Genomic DNA, 20,943 nt, shown 5'->3' with positions numbered 1-20,943 from the left:
ATAAGGTCAGGTCACTAAATTTGGAGATTATTTACTCCCCTTTGTTGTATGTGACTATTTATAAGTTCGTTTCTTACATGTCTCTTTGATATTGTGTGTGAGGACAATTGTGCAGGAAAGTTTATGAAGTTGAAGGTTGCATAGTGGCAATTCGAGTATGACTCAATTATTTTCTAATTGTACATATTCATCGACTCGATTGGTCGTCTCATTCCTCAGCTGTTGACATTTTTTTTTGGAACGTAGACTCCCCTATACTTTCTCCCAGTAGTTTTGCACCCTCATGTAAACTTTTGACAACCTTCAACCCATAGTAAATTACAACATTATATTTTCGAATAAGTTATAATTTTACTCACACCCCTAATTTAAAAGATACTCTTACGCATTAAAAAAAAACAAAACTAAAAAATATCCTTATGTTTTGTGTCGAAAATAAACCTAAATAAACCTAAAATTTCAAAAGTTTAAAAAATATGATAACTATTGATATTGATATATGAACAACTAATAACTTATTGTTTTTCAATTTTTTGTTCTCCCCTCTTTCTTCGATACTCTCCGACTCCCTCTTCCGTTAGGATTTTCGGACTTAGCCTATGTCGTTGAGTATGTAATACTTTTTTCTGTTTGTGTATTTGATCAGTATTTATTGTTTTGTATGCTTTAAGTATAAATTTTTATTTTACAACTTTGTAAGATTTTGTGATATTTTATGTGTTTTAAGGGGGAAGTTTCAGTTTTATTTTGATTGAGAGAAAATTAGAATTGAATATCACAAAATTCTGTGTCTTCTTGTGTTTTAAACATAAAAACATTTTTTCTATTTTCTTTTTTTATATATATGTAATGTATGACATTTTTTTAATTAAATTATTGGAAGAAAAACAAATAATTATCAAACATATTATTATATATTTCTTGTTCTTAAAAGTAAGGTAAAATAAATGAAAAACATAAAACAATAATGTCAAAAGAAACCAATGTGTATAAAAGAGAAACATAAGTAAGAGAAACTACTTTTTGTTGTTCATCAAATTTTATCATAATTTTAGAAACGACCATTGAAATCTTGAAACAAAAAACTGGATGTGTTATCAAACTAATATGTTTCTAAAATTTTGCTAAAATTTGATGAACAACCAGATGTGTTATCAAACAAATATATTTCTCAAAAAATGAGAAACAAGAATAGGAAACAGAAAATGAGAACGTTAGCAAACGAGCCATTAATTTTTAAAATCTCGTCTTTGTTCTTGAAAAACTACAAAGAATTCAAATGTTTTATACAATAAATATGAAAACCACCTATAAGAAATTGTGAGGCGAAATAACAATTTTCAATAATATAAAATAAAAAACGAAAGATCAACCCATTTGATAATCATTTGTTTTGTTGTTTTTGGCTTTTGAAAATTAAGCATATGAACATCTTTTAATCTCTACCTTTCTTACTCTTATATTCACCTACTCCCTACCAATGTTTTTCATAACCAAGTCAAGTTTTGAAGAAAAAAATAGTTTTTACGAACTTGTTTTTTTAGAATTTGGTTGAGAACTCAAACTCTTTTTTATCTATAAAAGTTGAAAATGTTAGAATAAATGGTATCTAACCATATTTGTAGATTTGTATTGTTTTATGAATGAACATATCATTTAAAAAACAATTGACTTGAAAAATAGACACAACTATTTGAATGACTACGAATAATCTATATATATATATATATATATATATATTCAAATAGCTCTAAAGTACAACTTTTCCATGAGTTTTTTTCTCCTAAATCCTTTTTTTGTAAATTTGTTCAAGTTCGATTTATTCCACGAAATATACTTTTTTTAATATTTATGAACACGGTACTGCTTTCATGAGAAATTTAATATGTTCTATTTTGCGAGGTAATTACTCATGAAACTCAAGTATTGAAGTGAGTAAATTTGTCTTAAAGAGATAAAATGAATTCATTGAGCTCAAATTCTTTCGATGTATTGTGTTTTATATATATATATATATATATATTTGTATATATATTTTGCAAAATCTCATAATATCTCATTTAATTTATTTTAAGAAAAAAATGTATTCCCATAATATCTAATTTGATTTTATACTTATTCAATTTTTCTAATTTATAATACATCTAATCTATAAATAGAGATCTTTATCATTTGGAAAATGAAAGAAAATTCTTTAGAGAGTTGTACCAGACAGAAAAAAAATTGTTTATGGAGAATCTTTACCAGAGGAAAAAAATTATTTGAAGAAAATCTATGCAAAATATGGGTTTTTAGAGCTTATTCGTTTTATTACTTTATTTTCTTTGTATATTTTTTTATCCGAAACAACCTAATCCCACGGTTAAGGAAAACACAGGGTGTGTTTGATTGAGATTATAAACTCGTTATTGTTATTATTATTATTTATCAATATTACTATTACTATATTTTGAAACTTATTATTGTTGTTATAAAATAAAGAATAATGGAACTAAATAAGAATAATGAAACAACCCATAACAAGAGAGTGAAGAAGATAAGAAGTAGAAAATAATTGAACTCAATTGTGGTATGAGTTATTTTATGAAATTCAATGGAATAAATGTTACAACATATGATTGAGGAAGAGTTAATAGGAAGATAAGTAACTTATGGTAGGTTATGGATATCTACATAATTATATTTACAATAATAATTATTTTTTTATTATTAATGGTGGCGTGCCCAATGTTTTCTTTTTATTTATTCATTTATTGTTCCTTCTCCTTTTTCTTTCCTTTCTTTCCCCTTTCCTTATTTTATCGATTGTGATTATACACTTATTTTTTTCTTTTCCTTTTCTTTTAACTTATTTCCCTCGCTATCATAATAGTTATTATTACATATACTTAAATATATGTATCATAATAATTATCATTATATGATCTTAAATATGTGTATGCATGTTTTAATGACAAATGTGGGTTATGACTTTATCACTCGTACTAAATTTAAAAGCCTGAAAATATTCGATGAAAGGCATGAGTTTTTCCCTACGCAAAATAAGCTTCAAAGGCAAGGATACGAAGCATCAAAAGCAATGATATTTTATATTTAATTCAAGAGTTGGGGTTGAATATAAGTCTTATGAGTTGATTTGAATATCAGATAAAGGAAAAGTAAAAGTTGTCGACACATACATTTTTGCATGTAATTATGCTATTTAAAGGGCTTAATTCAAATGTTTGAAGACTTTTCAACCTTTAGAAAATTTTATTTTACAAAATTTATAACAAATTATTTTCTCTCTACCAAATCTTAAAACTCTAAAATTCTACTTCATTTTTCCATCCCTCTCTCAATTTCCTTTACATATCGAATCCCACCATCCGGTTCTAAGTTTGAAGAATAGTAGGTCAACTTTAGTGGTGGTTCCGAGTTCGTGTTTGTGTTTGTGAGGAGATATCGAGGAATTGAAAAGCTATGAATGTATGACTTCTATTAAGCCTAATTTTATTTAATTAGGGTAGTTATTAAGCATGTTAATCACTAAATAGTTCAGATACATTTAGAGTATTTTTTATCCGTATTTTTTCTGCGTTTGTATGTTTTCCTTCAGCACATCCCTCAGATGACTGAATTTCCCTCATGTAGCTACGAGTATTTGGTCGCTTGTTGATGTCGATTAGAGCTTTGGAAGTGTGCCTTGAGATGTCATGATTTCTTTATATGTTCTTCAAAAAGAGAAAGAGATGAAAAGTATAGACGGTCCCACCGGGTGTGCCAAACTATTCACACGAGATTTTCAGAGAAATGTAATTCGTGGAATTGGACTTTGTATATTGATTGATCTAGTGGATACAATGTCTAATATTTACTCATTTGATGCTTCATCGATCTCGAATATAAGTTAAAACTTATAACTTTTCGGTATTCGATCTTCAAGAAGTTGTAGTTACAGGTCTTTTTTAGCTTCAATCTTATGGAATGCAAGAAAAGTTTAATCCTCAAAGTTTTCAATCTTTCAAAAGATGATGATCTCAAAGTTGATAAGAGCTTGCACATGTTCAGAGCTTCAGTTCTTTAGAGCTTACATTTTTCCTTCAACCAAATATCTTAAAAAAGAATGAGAAAAACTCTATTTATAGAGAATTTCCACGTACTTTAAGTGAATTTGGGCCCATTTTCTTGGTGGGCTTGGACTTGTGCCCATTTGCCTATTGGACTTAGGCTTAGACCTATTACCCTTTTTGTCCGCGCTTGAATTGAGTTAGGTATAATAAAACTTAATATCTAAACTCAATTAAATTATAATTATTTTGTTATGATGACGTGTCATAACTTAATTTATTGCTTTGAAAAGTTGGAAGGTAAATGGTTTTTAATTTACATTTTATAAATTAATTACATATCTCTATCTCCCACTTATTCATATTCTCTTTTCTCAAACTAATTATTTTGTATCTCTTTCAATCTTTTAAATTATTTTTCCTTTTCAAGTCTTTTAGTATAATTATCAAATTCTTTTTCTTTTCCATTCATGAAGAAGGTAAAAGTGGGAGAATAAAGAGAGAACGGTAAAAAACGTCATTTCCAAAAAGCAACAAAGTGACATGAAGATGTTAAATAACTAGGTTTTTATTATTATTATTATTATTATTGCTTTGTAATTAAGTATGTTTTTTATATAAATATGTAGGATGTACTTACCACTATAGTATATTGTGGATCTTATAAAGGATTATATGAAAAAATTTGTCTTCTTTATTTGTATTATTTGAATAATATATTTTTATTTAAATTTAATTATTCATTTCAAAAAAATAACTAATTATAATTTTTGAAAGCTTTGTTAAATAATTATACTTCTTGAATGGGGTAGAAATACAAAAGAATACATAGAATTAGCACAAATGTCCAAATAATAATAATGTCGATGTCGATGTCCAAAATTACAATCCATTTAAACATTCGATATGTAATTTACAATCCAGCTCATCAATAAGTTTGATTGAATAAATTGTTTCATAATCATACTATCAAATTATTTATATCTTTAAGCTTATTTGATTTATACAGACGTATAACAAGTCTTGATTAAGAGATATTTCAATAATGAAGCTTAAAAATGTATTTTAAAAAATCATGAGTAAATAAATATAGTTTCACAATATTTGTCTAATTAACTACTTTCTTTTATTTAGTCAAATAAAATAAAAAAATTAACGTGCATAGCATGTGTTACCAACTAGTAAATTAAAATGCACTTTTGGTCCATAAGATTTGAGGTTGATGTCTATTTGGTCCCTGAAGTTTTAAAATGAACATTTAGTCCTCGAGGTTTGGAAAATAGTTATAAATAATTCTAAATTAGATAGACCATTAGTACAAACCAAAAAAGTGACGTGGCCAACAATCATATGAGTTAGAATGAAAAATTCAACCGATGAAAAGCCAATAAAGCTGTCAAATTTAGACTTGAGCAATTTTTTAATTTTGTGCAATTGATTGTGAAACAAATCTCTTTGATTTGTTCTCACAATTTTTAAAGGGCATTTTTATTATATTGGCTCCAACCGGTTCGATTCTAAACTCATTCAAACTTGAATCAACCTAACAAAAATTGTACATGTGAACGTAGATGACACCAACCTCATAATCCACTTAAACACATACTATAATAATTTAGATCCAAATAACCTACACACCCCAAATGCACACGGTTATAGTCGAGATTATTACAGTGTATGCAGTTGAAAGTTTAGGGAGAAAGTAGTAATTTTAAAATTTCTTTTCTTTTCTTTTTCGGAAAAAGAGTTTTCAAGCGAGTGTCTTAAAGAAAAGGGAAACCTGAGCATTAGTAAGAGAAGAGAAGAGAAGGGCAAAGAATGTCGATTCTGTGGGAGAAGAGCGAGACATGGAGATGGGTAGTGAGGAAAACCCGAGATTCCAAGTCCTTCTTCTTCACTTTCGCCACCGTCTGCGGCCTCGTTCCCGGCCTTATTGGCTACTGCGTTATGCAAGCCACCAATTCCACCAACGAACAACTCGAAGCTCGCCTCCGCCAAAATGCTAGGCCTGAATCTCTTGTATGCTTCTTTTCTCCCTTCCTAAAACTCTATTATCTTTTTAGTTTTTATCCCGTATTCCCCGATTGATAAATTCTTCTCTTAAATTTTGGCATCATGCTCTACTGTATGTTATTTTTAAAATCTCTTTCTTCCATGGACTTACCTCATTTTTTTGATCCACTTGACTGCTCTATTGGAATTTGCTTTCGTTGATCAGATTTCTAATTTACCAGTTTTAGGCCTGGATTTGATACCCATTTAGTTTTTTGGTTTCTCAAAATTATGCTTATTTACGTTCATTTTCTTACCGTAATTTCTATAATTTCAACAACCAAAACTACTTTTAGTTTTCAAATTTTGATTTTTTTTTTTGTTGCAAATATGGTAAAGGTGTGTATGTAGTTTTTAAAAACTACTTTTAGGGGTGCAAAGGTATGTATATAGTTAATTTTCAAAAACGAAATGGTTGCTAAGCTAGGTCTTAATTATTCGAAATAAGCATTCGTTTACACTTGCTTTGTCAAGAGAGAAATGTATGGAGTTAAAACCTATGCTCATGTCATAAACCTCACTACTTCCATTCAATTATTTTCATTTGAAATGCCTCCTCATTTTCTGTAATTTGAAGAAGACAGCAATCAATCTCTTCATACAAGCCAGTTTGTCTTCTCTGCACCGTGTCATTTCAGCTGCATCAATTTGCTTGCTGGTACTTTCAAGTGTTTTATCTTTCTCTCCATACTATCTCACCTTTAAATCCTTCCACCTTTTGCGATTTTGTTGATCTGAGATTCTGGCCTTATAAAGCTACATTTTGTGAATTCTTTGGACTGTCAGAACATAAATGCGCCATATTTTTCTGTAGCAGTAGGTGTAGTCTTACAATTGAGTTCATCAGCTGTTTTGTTTCTTATTTTTGTGGTTTGGATATTGGACAGATGATGGGGCAAGTAAACCGAGAGAGACTGGCAGAATATCTAGGTGAGCTGCAGAGGAAGGAGGACACAAATGATCGCTATGTTGCTGCTTTGGAAGGAAAGACATTGACAAGGAAGCCATATGTGAGAATTCAACCAATCCCGAATCAAAGCAACGATGCCACTGTCAAGGAACAACAGATCAAGAAGGAAAACAAATAAGTGGGTATGTGCCGTTGAGATCTTTGGAATGTTTTCTTACAGTTTTAGGGGTATATCATTACAGTGCAGGTTCTTAAAGTTTAAACTTTGTACGAAGATGGTATGATATAAGTTTGTAACAACTAACTTTTCCGGAATACTGGTTGTTCCAAATGCTTTAAGTTACCATAAGTCTGTCATTGACAAATGAAAATACTTGCATGCATCTGTGTTACAATTTTTTGAGATCTAGCTCTTTGGTTTAATCCAACTACACTTTCATTCATCTTCTTTAAAACTTAAGGACGAAGTTGTACAATCTATTGAACAATTCAAGTAAGACCATAACCTTCCTTCATCTTCTTTTTAAATATTTTTAGTCTTTTCAGGTATGTGGTTAGGTTGGGCTGAAAAAAAAAAGAGCATAGCCCAAGTGCACCAAGTATTGCCCATGACAAACTCTGTTAGGTAATGGCAATCTTATATCAAATCTCGATTATTCTTTACAATTACTGCGATTAGCTTGTGTATGCTGCATCTAGTAGTGTTAAAATTATACGCTTACTGATTATATGTATTATTTTCTTGATCATTTGTAGCTAATTTTCTAGAAGCCTCTTGTTCATATCCATCATTGGACAAAACTTTCTATTGATAAAATGAAAAGAGATTAATGCCCAAATTACAAACAAAACAAAGAAAATGTCAAATCCTTTTTTCATCACAAAGTATTGATACGGAGTCAAAAACTATACTACATTGTTTTTACAACTACATAGGACTTCGGAGCACATTGTTAATTTTCTGTATGCACATCAAGGTCCTCATCCGTTGGGAATTAGAACCTCACCACACACACACAAAAGATACCCTAAAATAGAACAACCCTAGTTACACCCTAAAGTTGAACAATCCTAGTTCTATCCATATGACATACACTTAATCGTCTAACCCTAGATTCCTGTACATCATTTCATCTGATTAACATTGACATCATTTCACTGTCCACTTGCTGCGATCTGATCACCCAGTATACAGCCTTATTCGGTTTCTGATAGGCTGACGACATATATGGCAATTGGACAATCTTGATCCACATTCCCTACAAGATTCCTGATTAACATTGACATCATTTCACTGTCCACTTGCTGCGATCTGATCACCCAGTATACAGCCTTATTCGGTTTCTGATAGGCTGACGACATATATGGCAATTGGACAATCTTGATCCACATTCCCTACAAGTCTGCAATGTTTGAAACTTTTAATGTTAGTAGAAATGTATTAAAGACGTTGCAACATGGAGGAATGGTATAAAATATGATATGAAAAATGATCTACTGATTTGTTTTTTTTTCCTGTTTATTTATGCATATCATTATCTCATAATGTACATGCAGGTGACTTCTTAGAAGTAGTGAATAAAGAATTGTTTTGTAGATATTAAATAGTTCAGTTTCTCAACCATGTGGCCGCATCCAAAGGCCAAGTCCTTTCCCGCGGTCAAGCAAATGGGGCAGACCTGCATTTCAATTGGAAATAGTGTTATATTGTTCATCCAAATTTGGATGCAATAGTGAAACCCCTGAATTATAGAGCAACAAGCAAACAAATGAACGTGCGCACAGTGTTTTAAATATCCCTCCTGGATACAAGCCTTGTGTGACTTTCTCCTTCTTTATTAGCTTAAAAAATTAACTTTACCCAGTCTAAAAGTATAGTTTTCTGAGTTTGGATTTTTTTTTTTTTATATTTTCACTTCAACTATGCTTTCTCTTTGTGAAGTTCTTTTTATGTATAGTGTCAGTGCACTTGAGTAAAGATAAGTTGTATCCTACATTCAAGCCCCAGAAAACCAAGGTGCTTTATCGCATCTTAAGCTTTAAAAACACTGCCAGAACATACCTGACTATGTTCATCAGATGCAGAAGTTGAGGAGGTGTCGCTTGGTGTAGAAGTAAGTCGTGTAGAACGAGTATAACATGTCGGTGGGGGTCGTGGCACAATATGTCTTGCTTTCCCTGTCACACGTCTTGGCTCCATATCAAAGGAAGCAGAGTTAGTAGTGGTCACTAATAAGCTAAAGCTAACCTTAGGAACAATGTAATGGAAGGGGGCAATATCATAAGAGTGAGCTCTACCCCATAAGACCCATTTCTGTGACTGCTTTGTACTGGAAAGGAACCTCCATTAATGCAGCTAAAGCAAAAGCTGCTTCTTTTTCCGCCACGCCAATGTTTTTCGACATTATTTCAGTGAAGTTAACAAACTGTTACACAGTTATCAGAAAGAATGCAAGATAAGAGAGTGATTCTAATGATGTTTATGATTGAATTTGACTGAACTTATCCAAGTCATACTTGGATTGCTTAAGAAACCTGGAAATTATCGAAATCGCGAGCTGGAATCTTGTCATCAAACTTCTTCATGTCGTCCCAAGGACCATCTCCAACTCCAACCAGAATGATTGAAAGAGGATATGCACTGGATATTAAGAACAAGAGAATATGTCAAAATATGCAGTGCATTATGCAAATCTAAGGCTATTATTGTTGTTTTTATTTACCTTGCATCCACAATTGCTTTGATTGTTTTCTCCTCTTGAGCGCTCAATTCACCATCGCGAAAAAGGGAGCTTCGAGTAACCTTTGCAAAAATAAAATCAAACCTTTCGTTTGTAAAATTAAGTTAAGGGTAATAATTTTAAATGATAAATATTATTGGAAAAAATTTCAAATATAACAATATTTTACTTAAAGTAATAGATTAGTAATCTATTACCAACACTTTTATTTCTAAAACAACCCTTCAAATAAATGGTTTTAATGATTTTAAATTCAAAAACATTTTATTTTAAATATTCACTTTTCTTAGTGTAATTGTTTATTAATTAATTCAAAATATTTATAGTAATTATAATTAATTAAGTTTGACACGAAAAATTTATTTGAAACGAAAAAAGTGAAAATATTTACGAATATAACAAAATTTTAAAGTATATTACTGATATGATAGAATATTAAAGTATATTACTGATAAACTATCCAATTGTGGTAATTAGACTATCCAATTGTGGTAATTATAGTTTTACAAATATAGTGTAATTATAGTTTTACAAATATAGCAAACACTGTACAATTTGTCAATGATAACTATCAATTATAGTGATTATAATTTTATAAATATACCAAAATTTCAAAATCTATATATCAATGTCTATTGCTGCTAGATTTTAGATTTTTTTTTTAATATTTCAATTCATTTTCTATATTTGAAAACTCCTTTTTTCACTACTCATTATTATTAAAATTTCACTCTATAATTATTTTAAATTAATTAAACTCTATAATTATTTTAAATTAATTATTAGATGACGTAAAAGACTAAAAGTGACTATTTAATAACAAAAAAAATGGTTAAAGGTGTAAATTGTGAAACTTGGAATCAAATTTTTTTATAAAGAAAATCAAATCTCAAAGTAAAAATTATATCTTAAATACTAAACTAAAATCAAACTAAAAATATATAACTAAATAATTAGAATCAAAATAAAATATAAACTAAACTTAAAAGGTAAAAAATGTATTCTTTCCTTTTATTATACAAAATGTACCTCCAACTAAAGATAGCCACGAGTGCATGCAAATTCTTTCAGGCGGCTAAGCTAACTCTATCAAAAGAACTTGTAATGACTAATTCGTTTAGAACTAACAATTAGGCAAATGTCATCATTTTTAAAGAACAGTACATATAACAAAATTTAGATGTTCTGTTAGTGATAGAACTATTTCACTGTCGGTTTATCACAAAAAAGCCTTGAAATTTTGATATAAATTTTGTTGTATCTATAATATTTTTTATTGTGTTATGATATAAATACTTTGAACACGATTGCAATTTGCAACCGTTCCAATTCTTTTAGCTATGCAAAATAATGAAAATAATTTGAAATCATAAGAATGATAGTAAAAACAAAAGTTTAAATATGAACCTGTCCGTCAGCAACAATGAGAAGAATATGAAATTGGCCACCACTCTTCTCCACGATATCCATTGCAGCTTCAACAACAGGACCGTAAGAAGTTGGTCCTATGAGTATAGATCACATTCCTTAAAGCAATTGCTATTACAACTATGGATATTTAAGTTTCTTTAGTTTTTTCAAAATGGGGTTCTCACCCAATCAAACACTAACCTGAAAGTTGAGCATTGGGAATTATGTTTTTGTAACAGTCAAGAACTTCTTCAAATCCATGGCATGGTGAATTGTCATTGTGAAAACTGAACACCAATTGATCGTGCGTCGTAGCTGTGAGTTTTAGAGTTGCAAAGCAATGAAATCACCGAACTAAATCAAATAATAAGAATGAAATCACCATTTGACATTTTGCCTGCATCTATATGAAACTACTATTTTGACCCAAAAATGTAGGCACAAGGTTCTCACTTGTTCTATTATACTCTCATCAATTCATTTCTCCATGCAAAAAAATGTTATTTCTCCTTATATCTTCCTCAGTTCGCTTTCCTATTGTATAAATGTTCTTGCTCAAATTTTCTCTCCCCCATCGCTCTTTATCACTTTAAAAACATTGCAGATTGAATTGAAAAAGAAAAAGAGAAGGAAGAAGTCAATTAAAAAAAAGATTATGCTTCGAAGCTTATAAAAAACTGGAAATTTAGTCCTTGACTTATAATAATAATGTAATCCTTATACTTTGAATTGGTACTTGAAACCTAAATTTGTTACAATTTAGTTCCAAGAAACTTTGTGAAAAAACTTGAATACAAGGATTAGATCGTTACATAAAATAGTGATTTTTTTTTTCAGTATAGTAGATTTTAAAATGTAAAGAAAAAGGGAATGCTAAAAATTGGAGAAGGCCAAAAAAGGGCTAATTTTCATTTGATCCCAGAAAAGGCAAAAGGGGTATCCGTGGAAAATTAGGAAGAGGAATTAAACAAAGGCAAAATTGGCGGAGCGTACCGTCACCGAAACCGAAGCAAGGAATTAAGCCGTCTTCATCGAAGGGAGCCAGAGTTTTCCCGATGATGGACAGAGCCTTCTGGTAGGGATTAGGAGAATCGGAAAGGGCGTGCAAGCTCCGTTTATTGAAGGATACTGCACCTGCGCGCCAACCAACGGCGAGGGGCAGAATCGGCCGAGATTTAAGTAAGCAATTTAGGAAATAGGAAGAATGAGAAATGTGATTGATTCGACGGCGACAGACCTGTCCATTCGTTGCTTTTGGTGAAATCAATTCCGACGATGAGGTTCGACGATTCTAATCCTTCTTTCCTCAATGCGGAGGTAACCTGTAGATTGAAGAAATGAAAATTCTAAATTCTAAATTAGTTTTCTAGTTTATTTTACCAAACATCAATGTGTGAGTTTTATTTATATTTTTCGTTATACTTTATGTGTGTTTTATTTGATTATGTTTCTTTGTTGTCATACAAAATTTATAAAATAAATTATCAAAATTTATTAGTTATTTATCAATTTAATTAATCATCCAAATATAAAAATTATATCACATTTAGTTAATATATAAGAATATTCTAACTATATGGATTAAAGTAAGTTTTTTTCTAAAAGTTCAAAAATGATAATAGACATTTTAAAAAGCTTACGGACTAAAATAAAACAAGATCCAAAGTTTAGAGACCACAATTAAAGTTTAACCTATAGATTAATACATTTACGTAAATTTGTGGTTTAACCTATAGATTAATACATTTATGCAAATTTGTGGTTTAAATCGACGACAATGTTAGTTTGGTATTCTAAATATAACTCAAATGACTAAATTAATGTTTTTTTCCAAAATTTATATTAGATATTTAATTTTCCAATCGATTATGATATAATAAAATTAATAATTTTCAAAAATATCAAATTTTACAAAATATTTACCATTTATAGCAAAAAAATTTTAAATTCTATCATACCATATGGAACTATATTCAACAAAAAAAATCTAAAATTTTGCTATATAACTTGTAAATATTTTAATTTATTTTGTTATTTTTTTTAAAAAAAAATCTCTAATAAAATTGTAAAAACCAAAACAAATTTTTAAAAGATAAAAATATAGTAAATATGCAAAAAAAAAAATTGTAGAGTTATTATATTAAAAGAGAAAGTGGATTATTGAGTTTGAGTCCATAATTATTATAGAATGTGAGTAATTAGAAGAGTTTGACACAAATAATAAAAAAAAAATAGAAATTAATAAGAATAACGAAAGAGTAAAAGGACGAAGTAGGTAAGCTACCAAAGCCAGTGGAATTAAATTTGGGAGACCAAACATGTGTATATAAAAAAGATTGGTGGGGGCATTGAAGTGTATACTAATATAGCGAAGCAGGATAGTTATGAATGTATATTAAATGCAAACATAAGTGAGTAGTGGGAAATTTCGTAGTAGGAACCTATTTCAGTTTCCTATGCCCTTTGGACTAAACTTCTTTCTAATCATCTCTCCACATGTCCAACTCTTTTGGTCCACCAACATCAAAACAACAAATAACGATTCTTACAGTTCTCAATAATAATTATTACACTTCTTTTTTATTCCATTTTTTAATTATGTTTCGTGTAACATGTGAATAATAATTTATTGATATTAGTACCCATCAATTAATTTTGTTGCAAAACTTACGTCTCCAGACATTTTGTTAACTCTTTAATAAAATTGAAATTGTGATTTCTAAAAAAGTTAGTGTTATCTAGATTTTGATTCTCACCCTTTTCGCGTATTCTTATTTTATTTTACTTTTTTAACGAGTCTTTTAAATAATGGAGTAAGTTTTAAAAAAATGTGGAAAAATAGGTGAGTTTTAAAATATTTAGGTAAATGTGATTTTTTTTTTTTTGTCTTCTATGAGTTTCATCTTTCTCTCCTACCATTTTATCTTTCTTCTTTCTTTTTCTCCTACCCTTTTCTCTTTCTTTTTTTATTTTATTTTAATATTATTATAATTATTCAAAGTTCATGAAAAAAATTATAATTTTTTATTTTATTTATAAAATATTCTTTTTGAAGTCTATAAAAGGAAGTAGACTTTTAAAAAAAACAAAAAAAAAAAAAAAACAAAAAAAAAACATATATAATGATTTAAAAAATGAAAAACTATTAAATTATTGTTTAGATTTGGCTATTAATGGTTAGACAATCATTTAGAAAAATAAAAAACTATTTTTCAACCATAGTTTAGATTTAATTATTTTTGTTCCAAAAGTCGTTTAAATTTGACTATTTTTGTATATATCTAATCATTTAAATTTGGATAATTAAATTTACGATCTTTTTTCAAGATTTTTGTATACATTTATTGTTTAAATTTTGTTGCCACTGTTTTTTTATGATATTTTTTATTTTGTTAATTGAGTCGTAAATATTTTATCAGTTTGTTTTGTTTATGAAAACGAACTTAAAAATAACATTAATAACCTAAAAAATGAACCAATACGAGATGACCCATTACTAGTATTTTCATTCATGTAGCAATTAAATTAATAAAAATAATGTTATAAAAAAATATGTTTTGTTTTTTAAATCGTTATGTTTATTTTTTGTTTTTTAAAAGACTGCTTCTTCTTATAGACTTTAAAATCAAATATTTTATAAATAAATTAAACAATTATAATGTTTTGCATGAATTATGAATAATATTAAAATAAAATAAAATATTTGTTTATTATTATTATTATTATTACCAACAAGCGAAATCATCCAAAAACAAAAGAAGAAAAAGAGAAAAGAATAGGAGAAAAGACAAAAAAAAAAAAAAAAGAACTTCATTTACGGAAATAGTGACGGAAAAATTTAAAACTATGTAAGAAAGACTTAAACTTTGGTTGAAAGGTGTTGATAAGTATAATTAGTACTAAACTGTCTACATATATTAAGTATTAATTGATTTTGTTTATATATATTATATAAAAACATTAGAGTCGAGGGGAGCCTGGGCCTATACTAAATCCGTCCATGGTTGTACTCATTTTATTTTTCTAGTTTATTATGCATTATTAAACACCAATTTGTCAATCATGTTTGGTTCATCATTTCTATCAATATTGAATTCATGAAAAATATAAAAATATCAATATAACGATAGAAACCTAAGACGGTAATTTTAACGATTTTCATTTAAAACAAACAACATGATCATTGTTGATCATTTTTAAAACTTTTGAGAGTTTAGAAACGTTTTTTGTAATTTGAAAATTAAGAAGCAATAGTTGAGAAATTGAAATTGTAAATATATTTTACTTTTGGATGGGGAAGAGAGAGAGAAACCTGGTCAACAGAGGAGAAGTTATCCGCTATGAAACCATATTTCTTCGGAAAATTAACCTTCGTCTCAGGCCGCCACAACGACTTCCCACGACTACTTCCTCCCCCGCCGCTGTCACTCTTCTTAACCGACGCTTCTTTCCCTACGCCACCCGTTTTTCCACTCTTTACACCGCCGTTGCTCCGTTTAGCCGACGAGCTGACCCGGCTACCCATATTGCTCAACCACTGAAATTAGAGGACGAATTCGTACAGAATATAAATCTCAAAACCCAAAAATATTCTAATAGCGAAAATAAAAATAATTGTCTTACGGTTAAGGGCATATTGTAGAGCTCAATTGGGTGGGGTGGGGTGGGGTGAGAAGAATAAACTGAAGAAAGGAATTTGATTCTTGAGGTGTGGAAATTGAGGGGAAGTTTCTGAGTTAGGGAAGATGTGAAGCTTTTTATGTGCCTGAAATAGGTTGGGAGTTCTTTTGGAGTGGAGGAGCAAAAAGGGGAACTCCAAAGAATAAAGGGGGAAATAAGGGGCTTCAATTGTGATGTAACGCCACCTTTGTGTGTAGGAATTAAGTTCAAAAGAAGTAAATATTAGCTCATTGAATCCAAAAAAATATTTGGGTGCATGCCAGAAAATCAACCGTATGTTTGGTAGATAATTTAGATTTTTTTTTTTTTTTTTTTTTTGTGTTTTAAGATCTTTTGAGTTGAGTAGATATAAGTTTAGTAGACAATTTGAATTTTGTTTCTAAAAATTAGTTGCAAATTTTATGATCCAAACAATATAAATTTTGAATACAATTTTTTATGTTTTTATTGTATAAGAAATTTGAATTTTACATTTTGAGGGCATTGATGTGTGTTGAATTGATGATGGAAGGAAAATGAGATTATGATACCTTAAAATGGTGGGAAGTTTTGAGATTTTTAACATGTGGTAAAATTTTGTATAGCAAAATAAAGTGCAAACACGAAACAAAGAAAATTGATGACACCAAGATTTACGTGGAAAACCTCTCAACCGTTTCTTCCGTAGTTATAATTAGTGAATACAATAATCATCGATGAAATAAATTATCGAAAAACAAAATGGTACGTGAGAATACCCTTTTATCAAACAAAGATGGAATGCACATTTGAAAGGAGAGATCTAACTCGATGAGAACAACTTAGAGAAACAAGTTATTGAATTACCTGAAAATGAATCTATTGTAATATAAAAACAAGTGTTAACTATGTATATCAAATCGAAACGAGGTAACCGTACACGAGAACAAGAATAGGAGCTAAAGAGACATAGTATTTTGAGGATCATAACCTTATATTTATAAGTTGATCATTCTAGGGTTTCCATACTTACTCAATAGGGCACACTTCTATATGAAAAACTATGGGCACATGATTATGTTCATGAAAGAGCTTAAATATGTAATTACTATTTAATTTGTTACCCACATATGAATTAAGTGTTGAATTAATTCCAACAATAATCTTTCACTTTGATAGCAATTTTCTTTTACTAGCAATTATATCACTTAATTCTTGTAGTGCACAGCTCAATGCTATTTCTTCCCACATATATATTTTTCTAAAAGAAACTTTCATTTAATTATCAGATTTCATGTAACCAATGAGAAACCAAAATAGATTTTGTCACATATTTTGTGGGTCTAGCCTCGAATGATCACAACATCTAAATATATTATCCAATGACATGGAATAAGTGTGGAAGAGTAGCACGGAAAAAAAATACTTAGTGTGATCTAAAATCACGTCTGCTACTGGTTTGTGCTTTTAAAATTGAAACAATTTAGTTATTGCATGTAACGATGAACATTGCATAGTCGCAACCATAATAATTCTCGTACAAATTAAATTAGGTGTCAATCTCAATATATTCTTTTAATAAAATGATAGTGAAAATTAAAATGATGTTAAAATAAACCTGGCTTAAATTGGCTCAATTCCTCATCCTATCCTATGCTTCTATTCTATCACTTTGGAAAAGTAACAAATATATATACATAGTTAATAGATGAAATGTAAAATAACAAACTTGTGAACTTTTTAATATATATACCTCTAAATATAGATATTTTACAAAGCGACAAACACTCAAACTCCACAAAAATTAACCTATGAAAATTAACTTTAAAACTAAATGCACTAAAAATAGAGTTGAAGCTGAGTATAAAAGGTGAGGGTCTCTAATGTAGAAAGGCAGAGGCAAGGGTTAGCCAACAACAAAAAAAGGAGAATAAATAAAGGAGCAGTTGTGTCTGTGCAAATAGGCACAGAGGAAAAGTTACCACTTACCATTTTTTTTTTGAAAAATCGTGCATATTGTTTATACTTTTCTTCTGTGTGCATTTGCACAGACACAAAGTAAAAGGTCAAGATGGTTTTATTGAGATTATCCATCATATTGTATGTGATGTTATATAGTCCTTGTCTTTCAGGGGCTATTTCTCCTAAGAATATATTCATCTTCGCAGGTCAGAGTAACATGGCTGGTCGAGGTGGCGTTGAGAACAATAATAAAGGAAACCTCATGTGGGATGGGTTGGTTCCACCAGAATGTCAATCTGAACCATCCATCCTACGATTGAACCCTGATCGCCAATGGGAGATAGCACGAGAGCCTCTCCATTTGGGAATTGACATTAACAGGACACCTGGAATTGGTCCCGGTATGCCATTTGCTCACGAACTGCTAGCCAAAGTTGGACCAAATGCTGGCGCTGTGGGTTTAGTTCCATGTGCCAGAGGTGGCACTTTAATTGGACAATGGGTTAAAAATCCTAGCAATCCTAGTGCAACCTTTTACCAAAACTTTATTGAACGAATCAAAGCTTCAGATAAGGATGGTGGGGTTGTGCGTGCTCTTTTCTGGTTCCAAGGAGAAAGCGATGCAGCTATGAATGACACTGCTATTAGATACAAAGACAACCTAAAGAAATTCTTCACTGACATTCGCAATGACATAAAACCTAGATTTTTACCCATCATTGTTGTTAAAATAGCCCTGTACGACTTTATGATGCAACATGATACTCATAACTTGCCAGCAGTGAGGGAAGCACAAGATGCAGTCAGCAAGGAGCTCCCTGATGTGGTGGCCATTGATTCCTTGGAATTACCTATAAACCTTACAACAAATGAAGGCTTCAACCTAGATCATGGTCATTTTAACACCACAACAGAAATTACTTTGGGAAAATGGTTGGCTAATACCTACCTCTCCCACTATGGTCATTTACTCTAATTTTATTATCTATCATTTTCTATTACTATAATACACATTTGTGTGTTGCACGTGTCAAGACTTTTCTTTATTTTGAAATTATCTATATTTTATTTCTTTCGGAATTATATATATATAAAGAAAATAATATTGAATTGATAAACAACAATTTTAAAGAAACATAATATAATAATTAAACAAAATGTTAGTTTATTAAACCAATACATTAGTGAATAATTGGGATAATCTCACTTAGTCTTCAAGTATTTCTTTAAATTCTAAAGTATTAACCTATTATTGCAATTGCAACACAAAAGTATATATCAATATAAGGACGTGATGGACAAAACAAAACATAGTGAGTAAAAGGATTAAAAAAACAAACCTAAGTAGGAAAGAAAATTCAAATGTCTATAGAAAAGACTGAAGATAGATATTTATATAGTTGTAGAAGATAAAAGTTGAAACCTTTTGAAATCTCACCATTAATATATATTTGTATATTTTAAAGATTTAGTTATAGAAATAAAAGGATAACTTTTCATATTCTGACCCCTTGGTTTAGTTATAGTCATGCATTGAGGTGGAAAATTGAAAAGATTATAAATGGTTAATAATAATTTATATTTTATATTAATTAAATCACTGAATAATGTTGAAAATTTAAAATTTAAAAAGGGGTAAAGAAGTCCAAAAATGATTATTTTTCTTAGCTCATTTTTTAAAGGTAGTGTAGATATAGATAAGAGGAGCAAATTGATTTAGTTGCACGTGAAGTGAACACCACCAAAGAAAATTGCATCAACCTTTTTGTCCCCTCACACACGAAACCTTCACAAAGGAAACCACAAGGAAAAAAAAAAAAAACTCATAGAGAAACAGAGTTCTTTTTTTTTTTTCTTACTCTCCCACTGTCTCGACATCTATTGGATCTGGAATTAAACAATACCATAAAACAACAATTAGGCGTTTGAGTTTTGAATGCTTGGAACTTGGTCGATTAGACAAGACGTATGAATTGATATCTTGGGTAGAACGCCTAGACTGTTAGAATTTATGTCATAAAACTCGTAGTTTGTAGTTTCAAATCAAATATATTATTAGTTTTGTTAATAACTCAAATCCAATAAACTAACATCATAAGATGTTTAATGAGTCTTGAACAATATGTAGAGACATAGAATGATCAATGTTCGAGAACAACTTAAAAGGTCTATAGTGTAGGGATAAGATTTGATACCTTATCCTGATAACACTATGGATACGACTTATTTTATATTTGATACAAACATAATGATCAAATGCGTTCGTGTAGTTGACATGCCTAGTTAACAGAGTTACATCTAGTGTTTAACAGTCCGATCTTATGCAATCTCATTGATGATCTGGGTAACTTAGTCTTAATCTTGAATGTATAATTATGAACTCATGTTCGCAAATAATTGTCCTTTAATTTGTAAGAGTGAGAGTGACATATCATCGACTCAATAAACTTATCATTTTAGGGACAAGACCGAGTGGAGAGCTAGGAACGTAATCACACAAAATGGATTTCACTCCTTTCCGTCTTTAGAGTAAGTAGATGTGTGTTGTCTTAAATGATGTATCCCATACTTGAACAAAAGACTCTACCCTCTTTATGGCATGAGAGATGGTAAGTAGATGAATGTTCCCTTAAAATGGTTGTTTGTTTTTAACATAAATAGACAAAGAAAAGAGATCATATTGGCATGCTATCAGTAATAGTTTTGAATCACTAATAATATACTATCCATATGATAGCTTCCATTGCTAATAGTATAAATGAAATTGAATAGTTGGAAAGTGAATTTAAAGTTCGAGTTATCAATAAAAAAGACATTGATATTATTAGTTATGTTGTCATCGATAGAAGATCACTAATAACATAAGAGAAAGAAAATTGAAGGGCAAAATTGACATTCTAAAAAATTTGCCCTTAAAAAAAATTCATATGACTGATAAAAATTGTCATTTTTTATAAATATTGTTTACTAACGCTATAGTTTATATTTATATTCGTGCTACAAAATTTCACCCAAGAAAACCCATAACTTATGATGTAATAAACATGTTCACATGTGAATATGCTTTACCGCTAAAGAGGCAATATGGATAGCGGGCCTCTTAAAATGGGCCACATTATTTTCTCAAAAATGGGCTTAATGGGCTTACGGCCCAAAAATGAAACAGAAATTCCCGCGGTAA

General features: G+C 29.8%; 3 protein-coding genes across 3 annotated transcripts; 2 read left to right on the top strand and 1 right to left on the bottom strand.

The window, feature by feature from the left end:
* The first annotated feature begins 5,782 nt into the window (after positions 1 to 5,782).
* Positions 5,783 to 7,452, top strand: LOC101217822 (hypothetical protein). The gene is made up of 2 exons (XM_004139866.3): positions 5,783 to 6,068; positions 6,989 to 7,452. The coding sequence occupies exons 1-2, from the start codon at positions 5,868 to 5,870 to the stop codon at positions 7,187 to 7,189; spliced, it is 402 nt and encodes a 133-aa protein (XP_004139914.1). The 5' UTR covers positions 5,783 to 5,867; the 3' UTR covers positions 7,190 to 7,452.
* Positions 7,453 to 7,850: 398 nt separating this feature from the next.
* On the bottom strand, positions 7,851 to 16,042 carry LOC101218058 (E3 ubiquitin-protein ligase RGLG4). The gene is made up of 12 exons (XM_004139867.3): positions 15,786 to 16,042; positions 15,475 to 15,699; positions 12,400 to 12,484; positions 12,156 to 12,296; positions 11,364 to 11,477; positions 11,160 to 11,257; positions 9,735 to 9,814; positions 9,547 to 9,652; positions 9,310 to 9,437; positions 9,074 to 9,200; positions 8,634 to 8,690; positions 7,851 to 8,414 (listed from the first exon to the last, which is right to left on the bottom strand). Exons 1-12 carry the CDS (start codon positions 15,795 to 15,797, stop codon positions 8,328 to 8,330), a joined length of 1,260 nt encoding a protein of 419 aa, XP_004139915.2. The 5' UTR covers positions 15,798 to 16,042; the 3' UTR covers positions 7,851 to 8,327.
* A 1,937-nt stretch (positions 16,043 to 17,979) lies between these two features.
* Positions 17,980 to 18,738, top strand: LOC105435991 (probable carbohydrate esterase At4g34215). The gene has a single exon (XM_011660104.2). It carries the CDS (start codon positions 17,980 to 17,982, stop codon positions 18,736 to 18,738), a length of 759 nt encoding a protein of 252 aa, XP_011658406.2.
* The last annotated feature ends 2,205 nt before the right edge of the window (positions 18,739 to 20,943 follow it).

The sequence above is a fragment of the Cucumis sativus genome, chromosome 6, assembly GCF_000004075.3.
Source record: "Cucumis sativus cultivar 9930 chromosome 6, Cucumber_9930_V3, whole genome shotgun sequence".
NCBI lineage: Eukaryota > Viridiplantae > Streptophyta > Magnoliopsida > Cucurbitales > Cucurbitaceae > Cucumis > Cucumis sativus.
The sequence above is the reverse complement of the archived record's forward strand: the minus strand, read 5'-3'. Positions and strand labels throughout refer to the sequence as shown.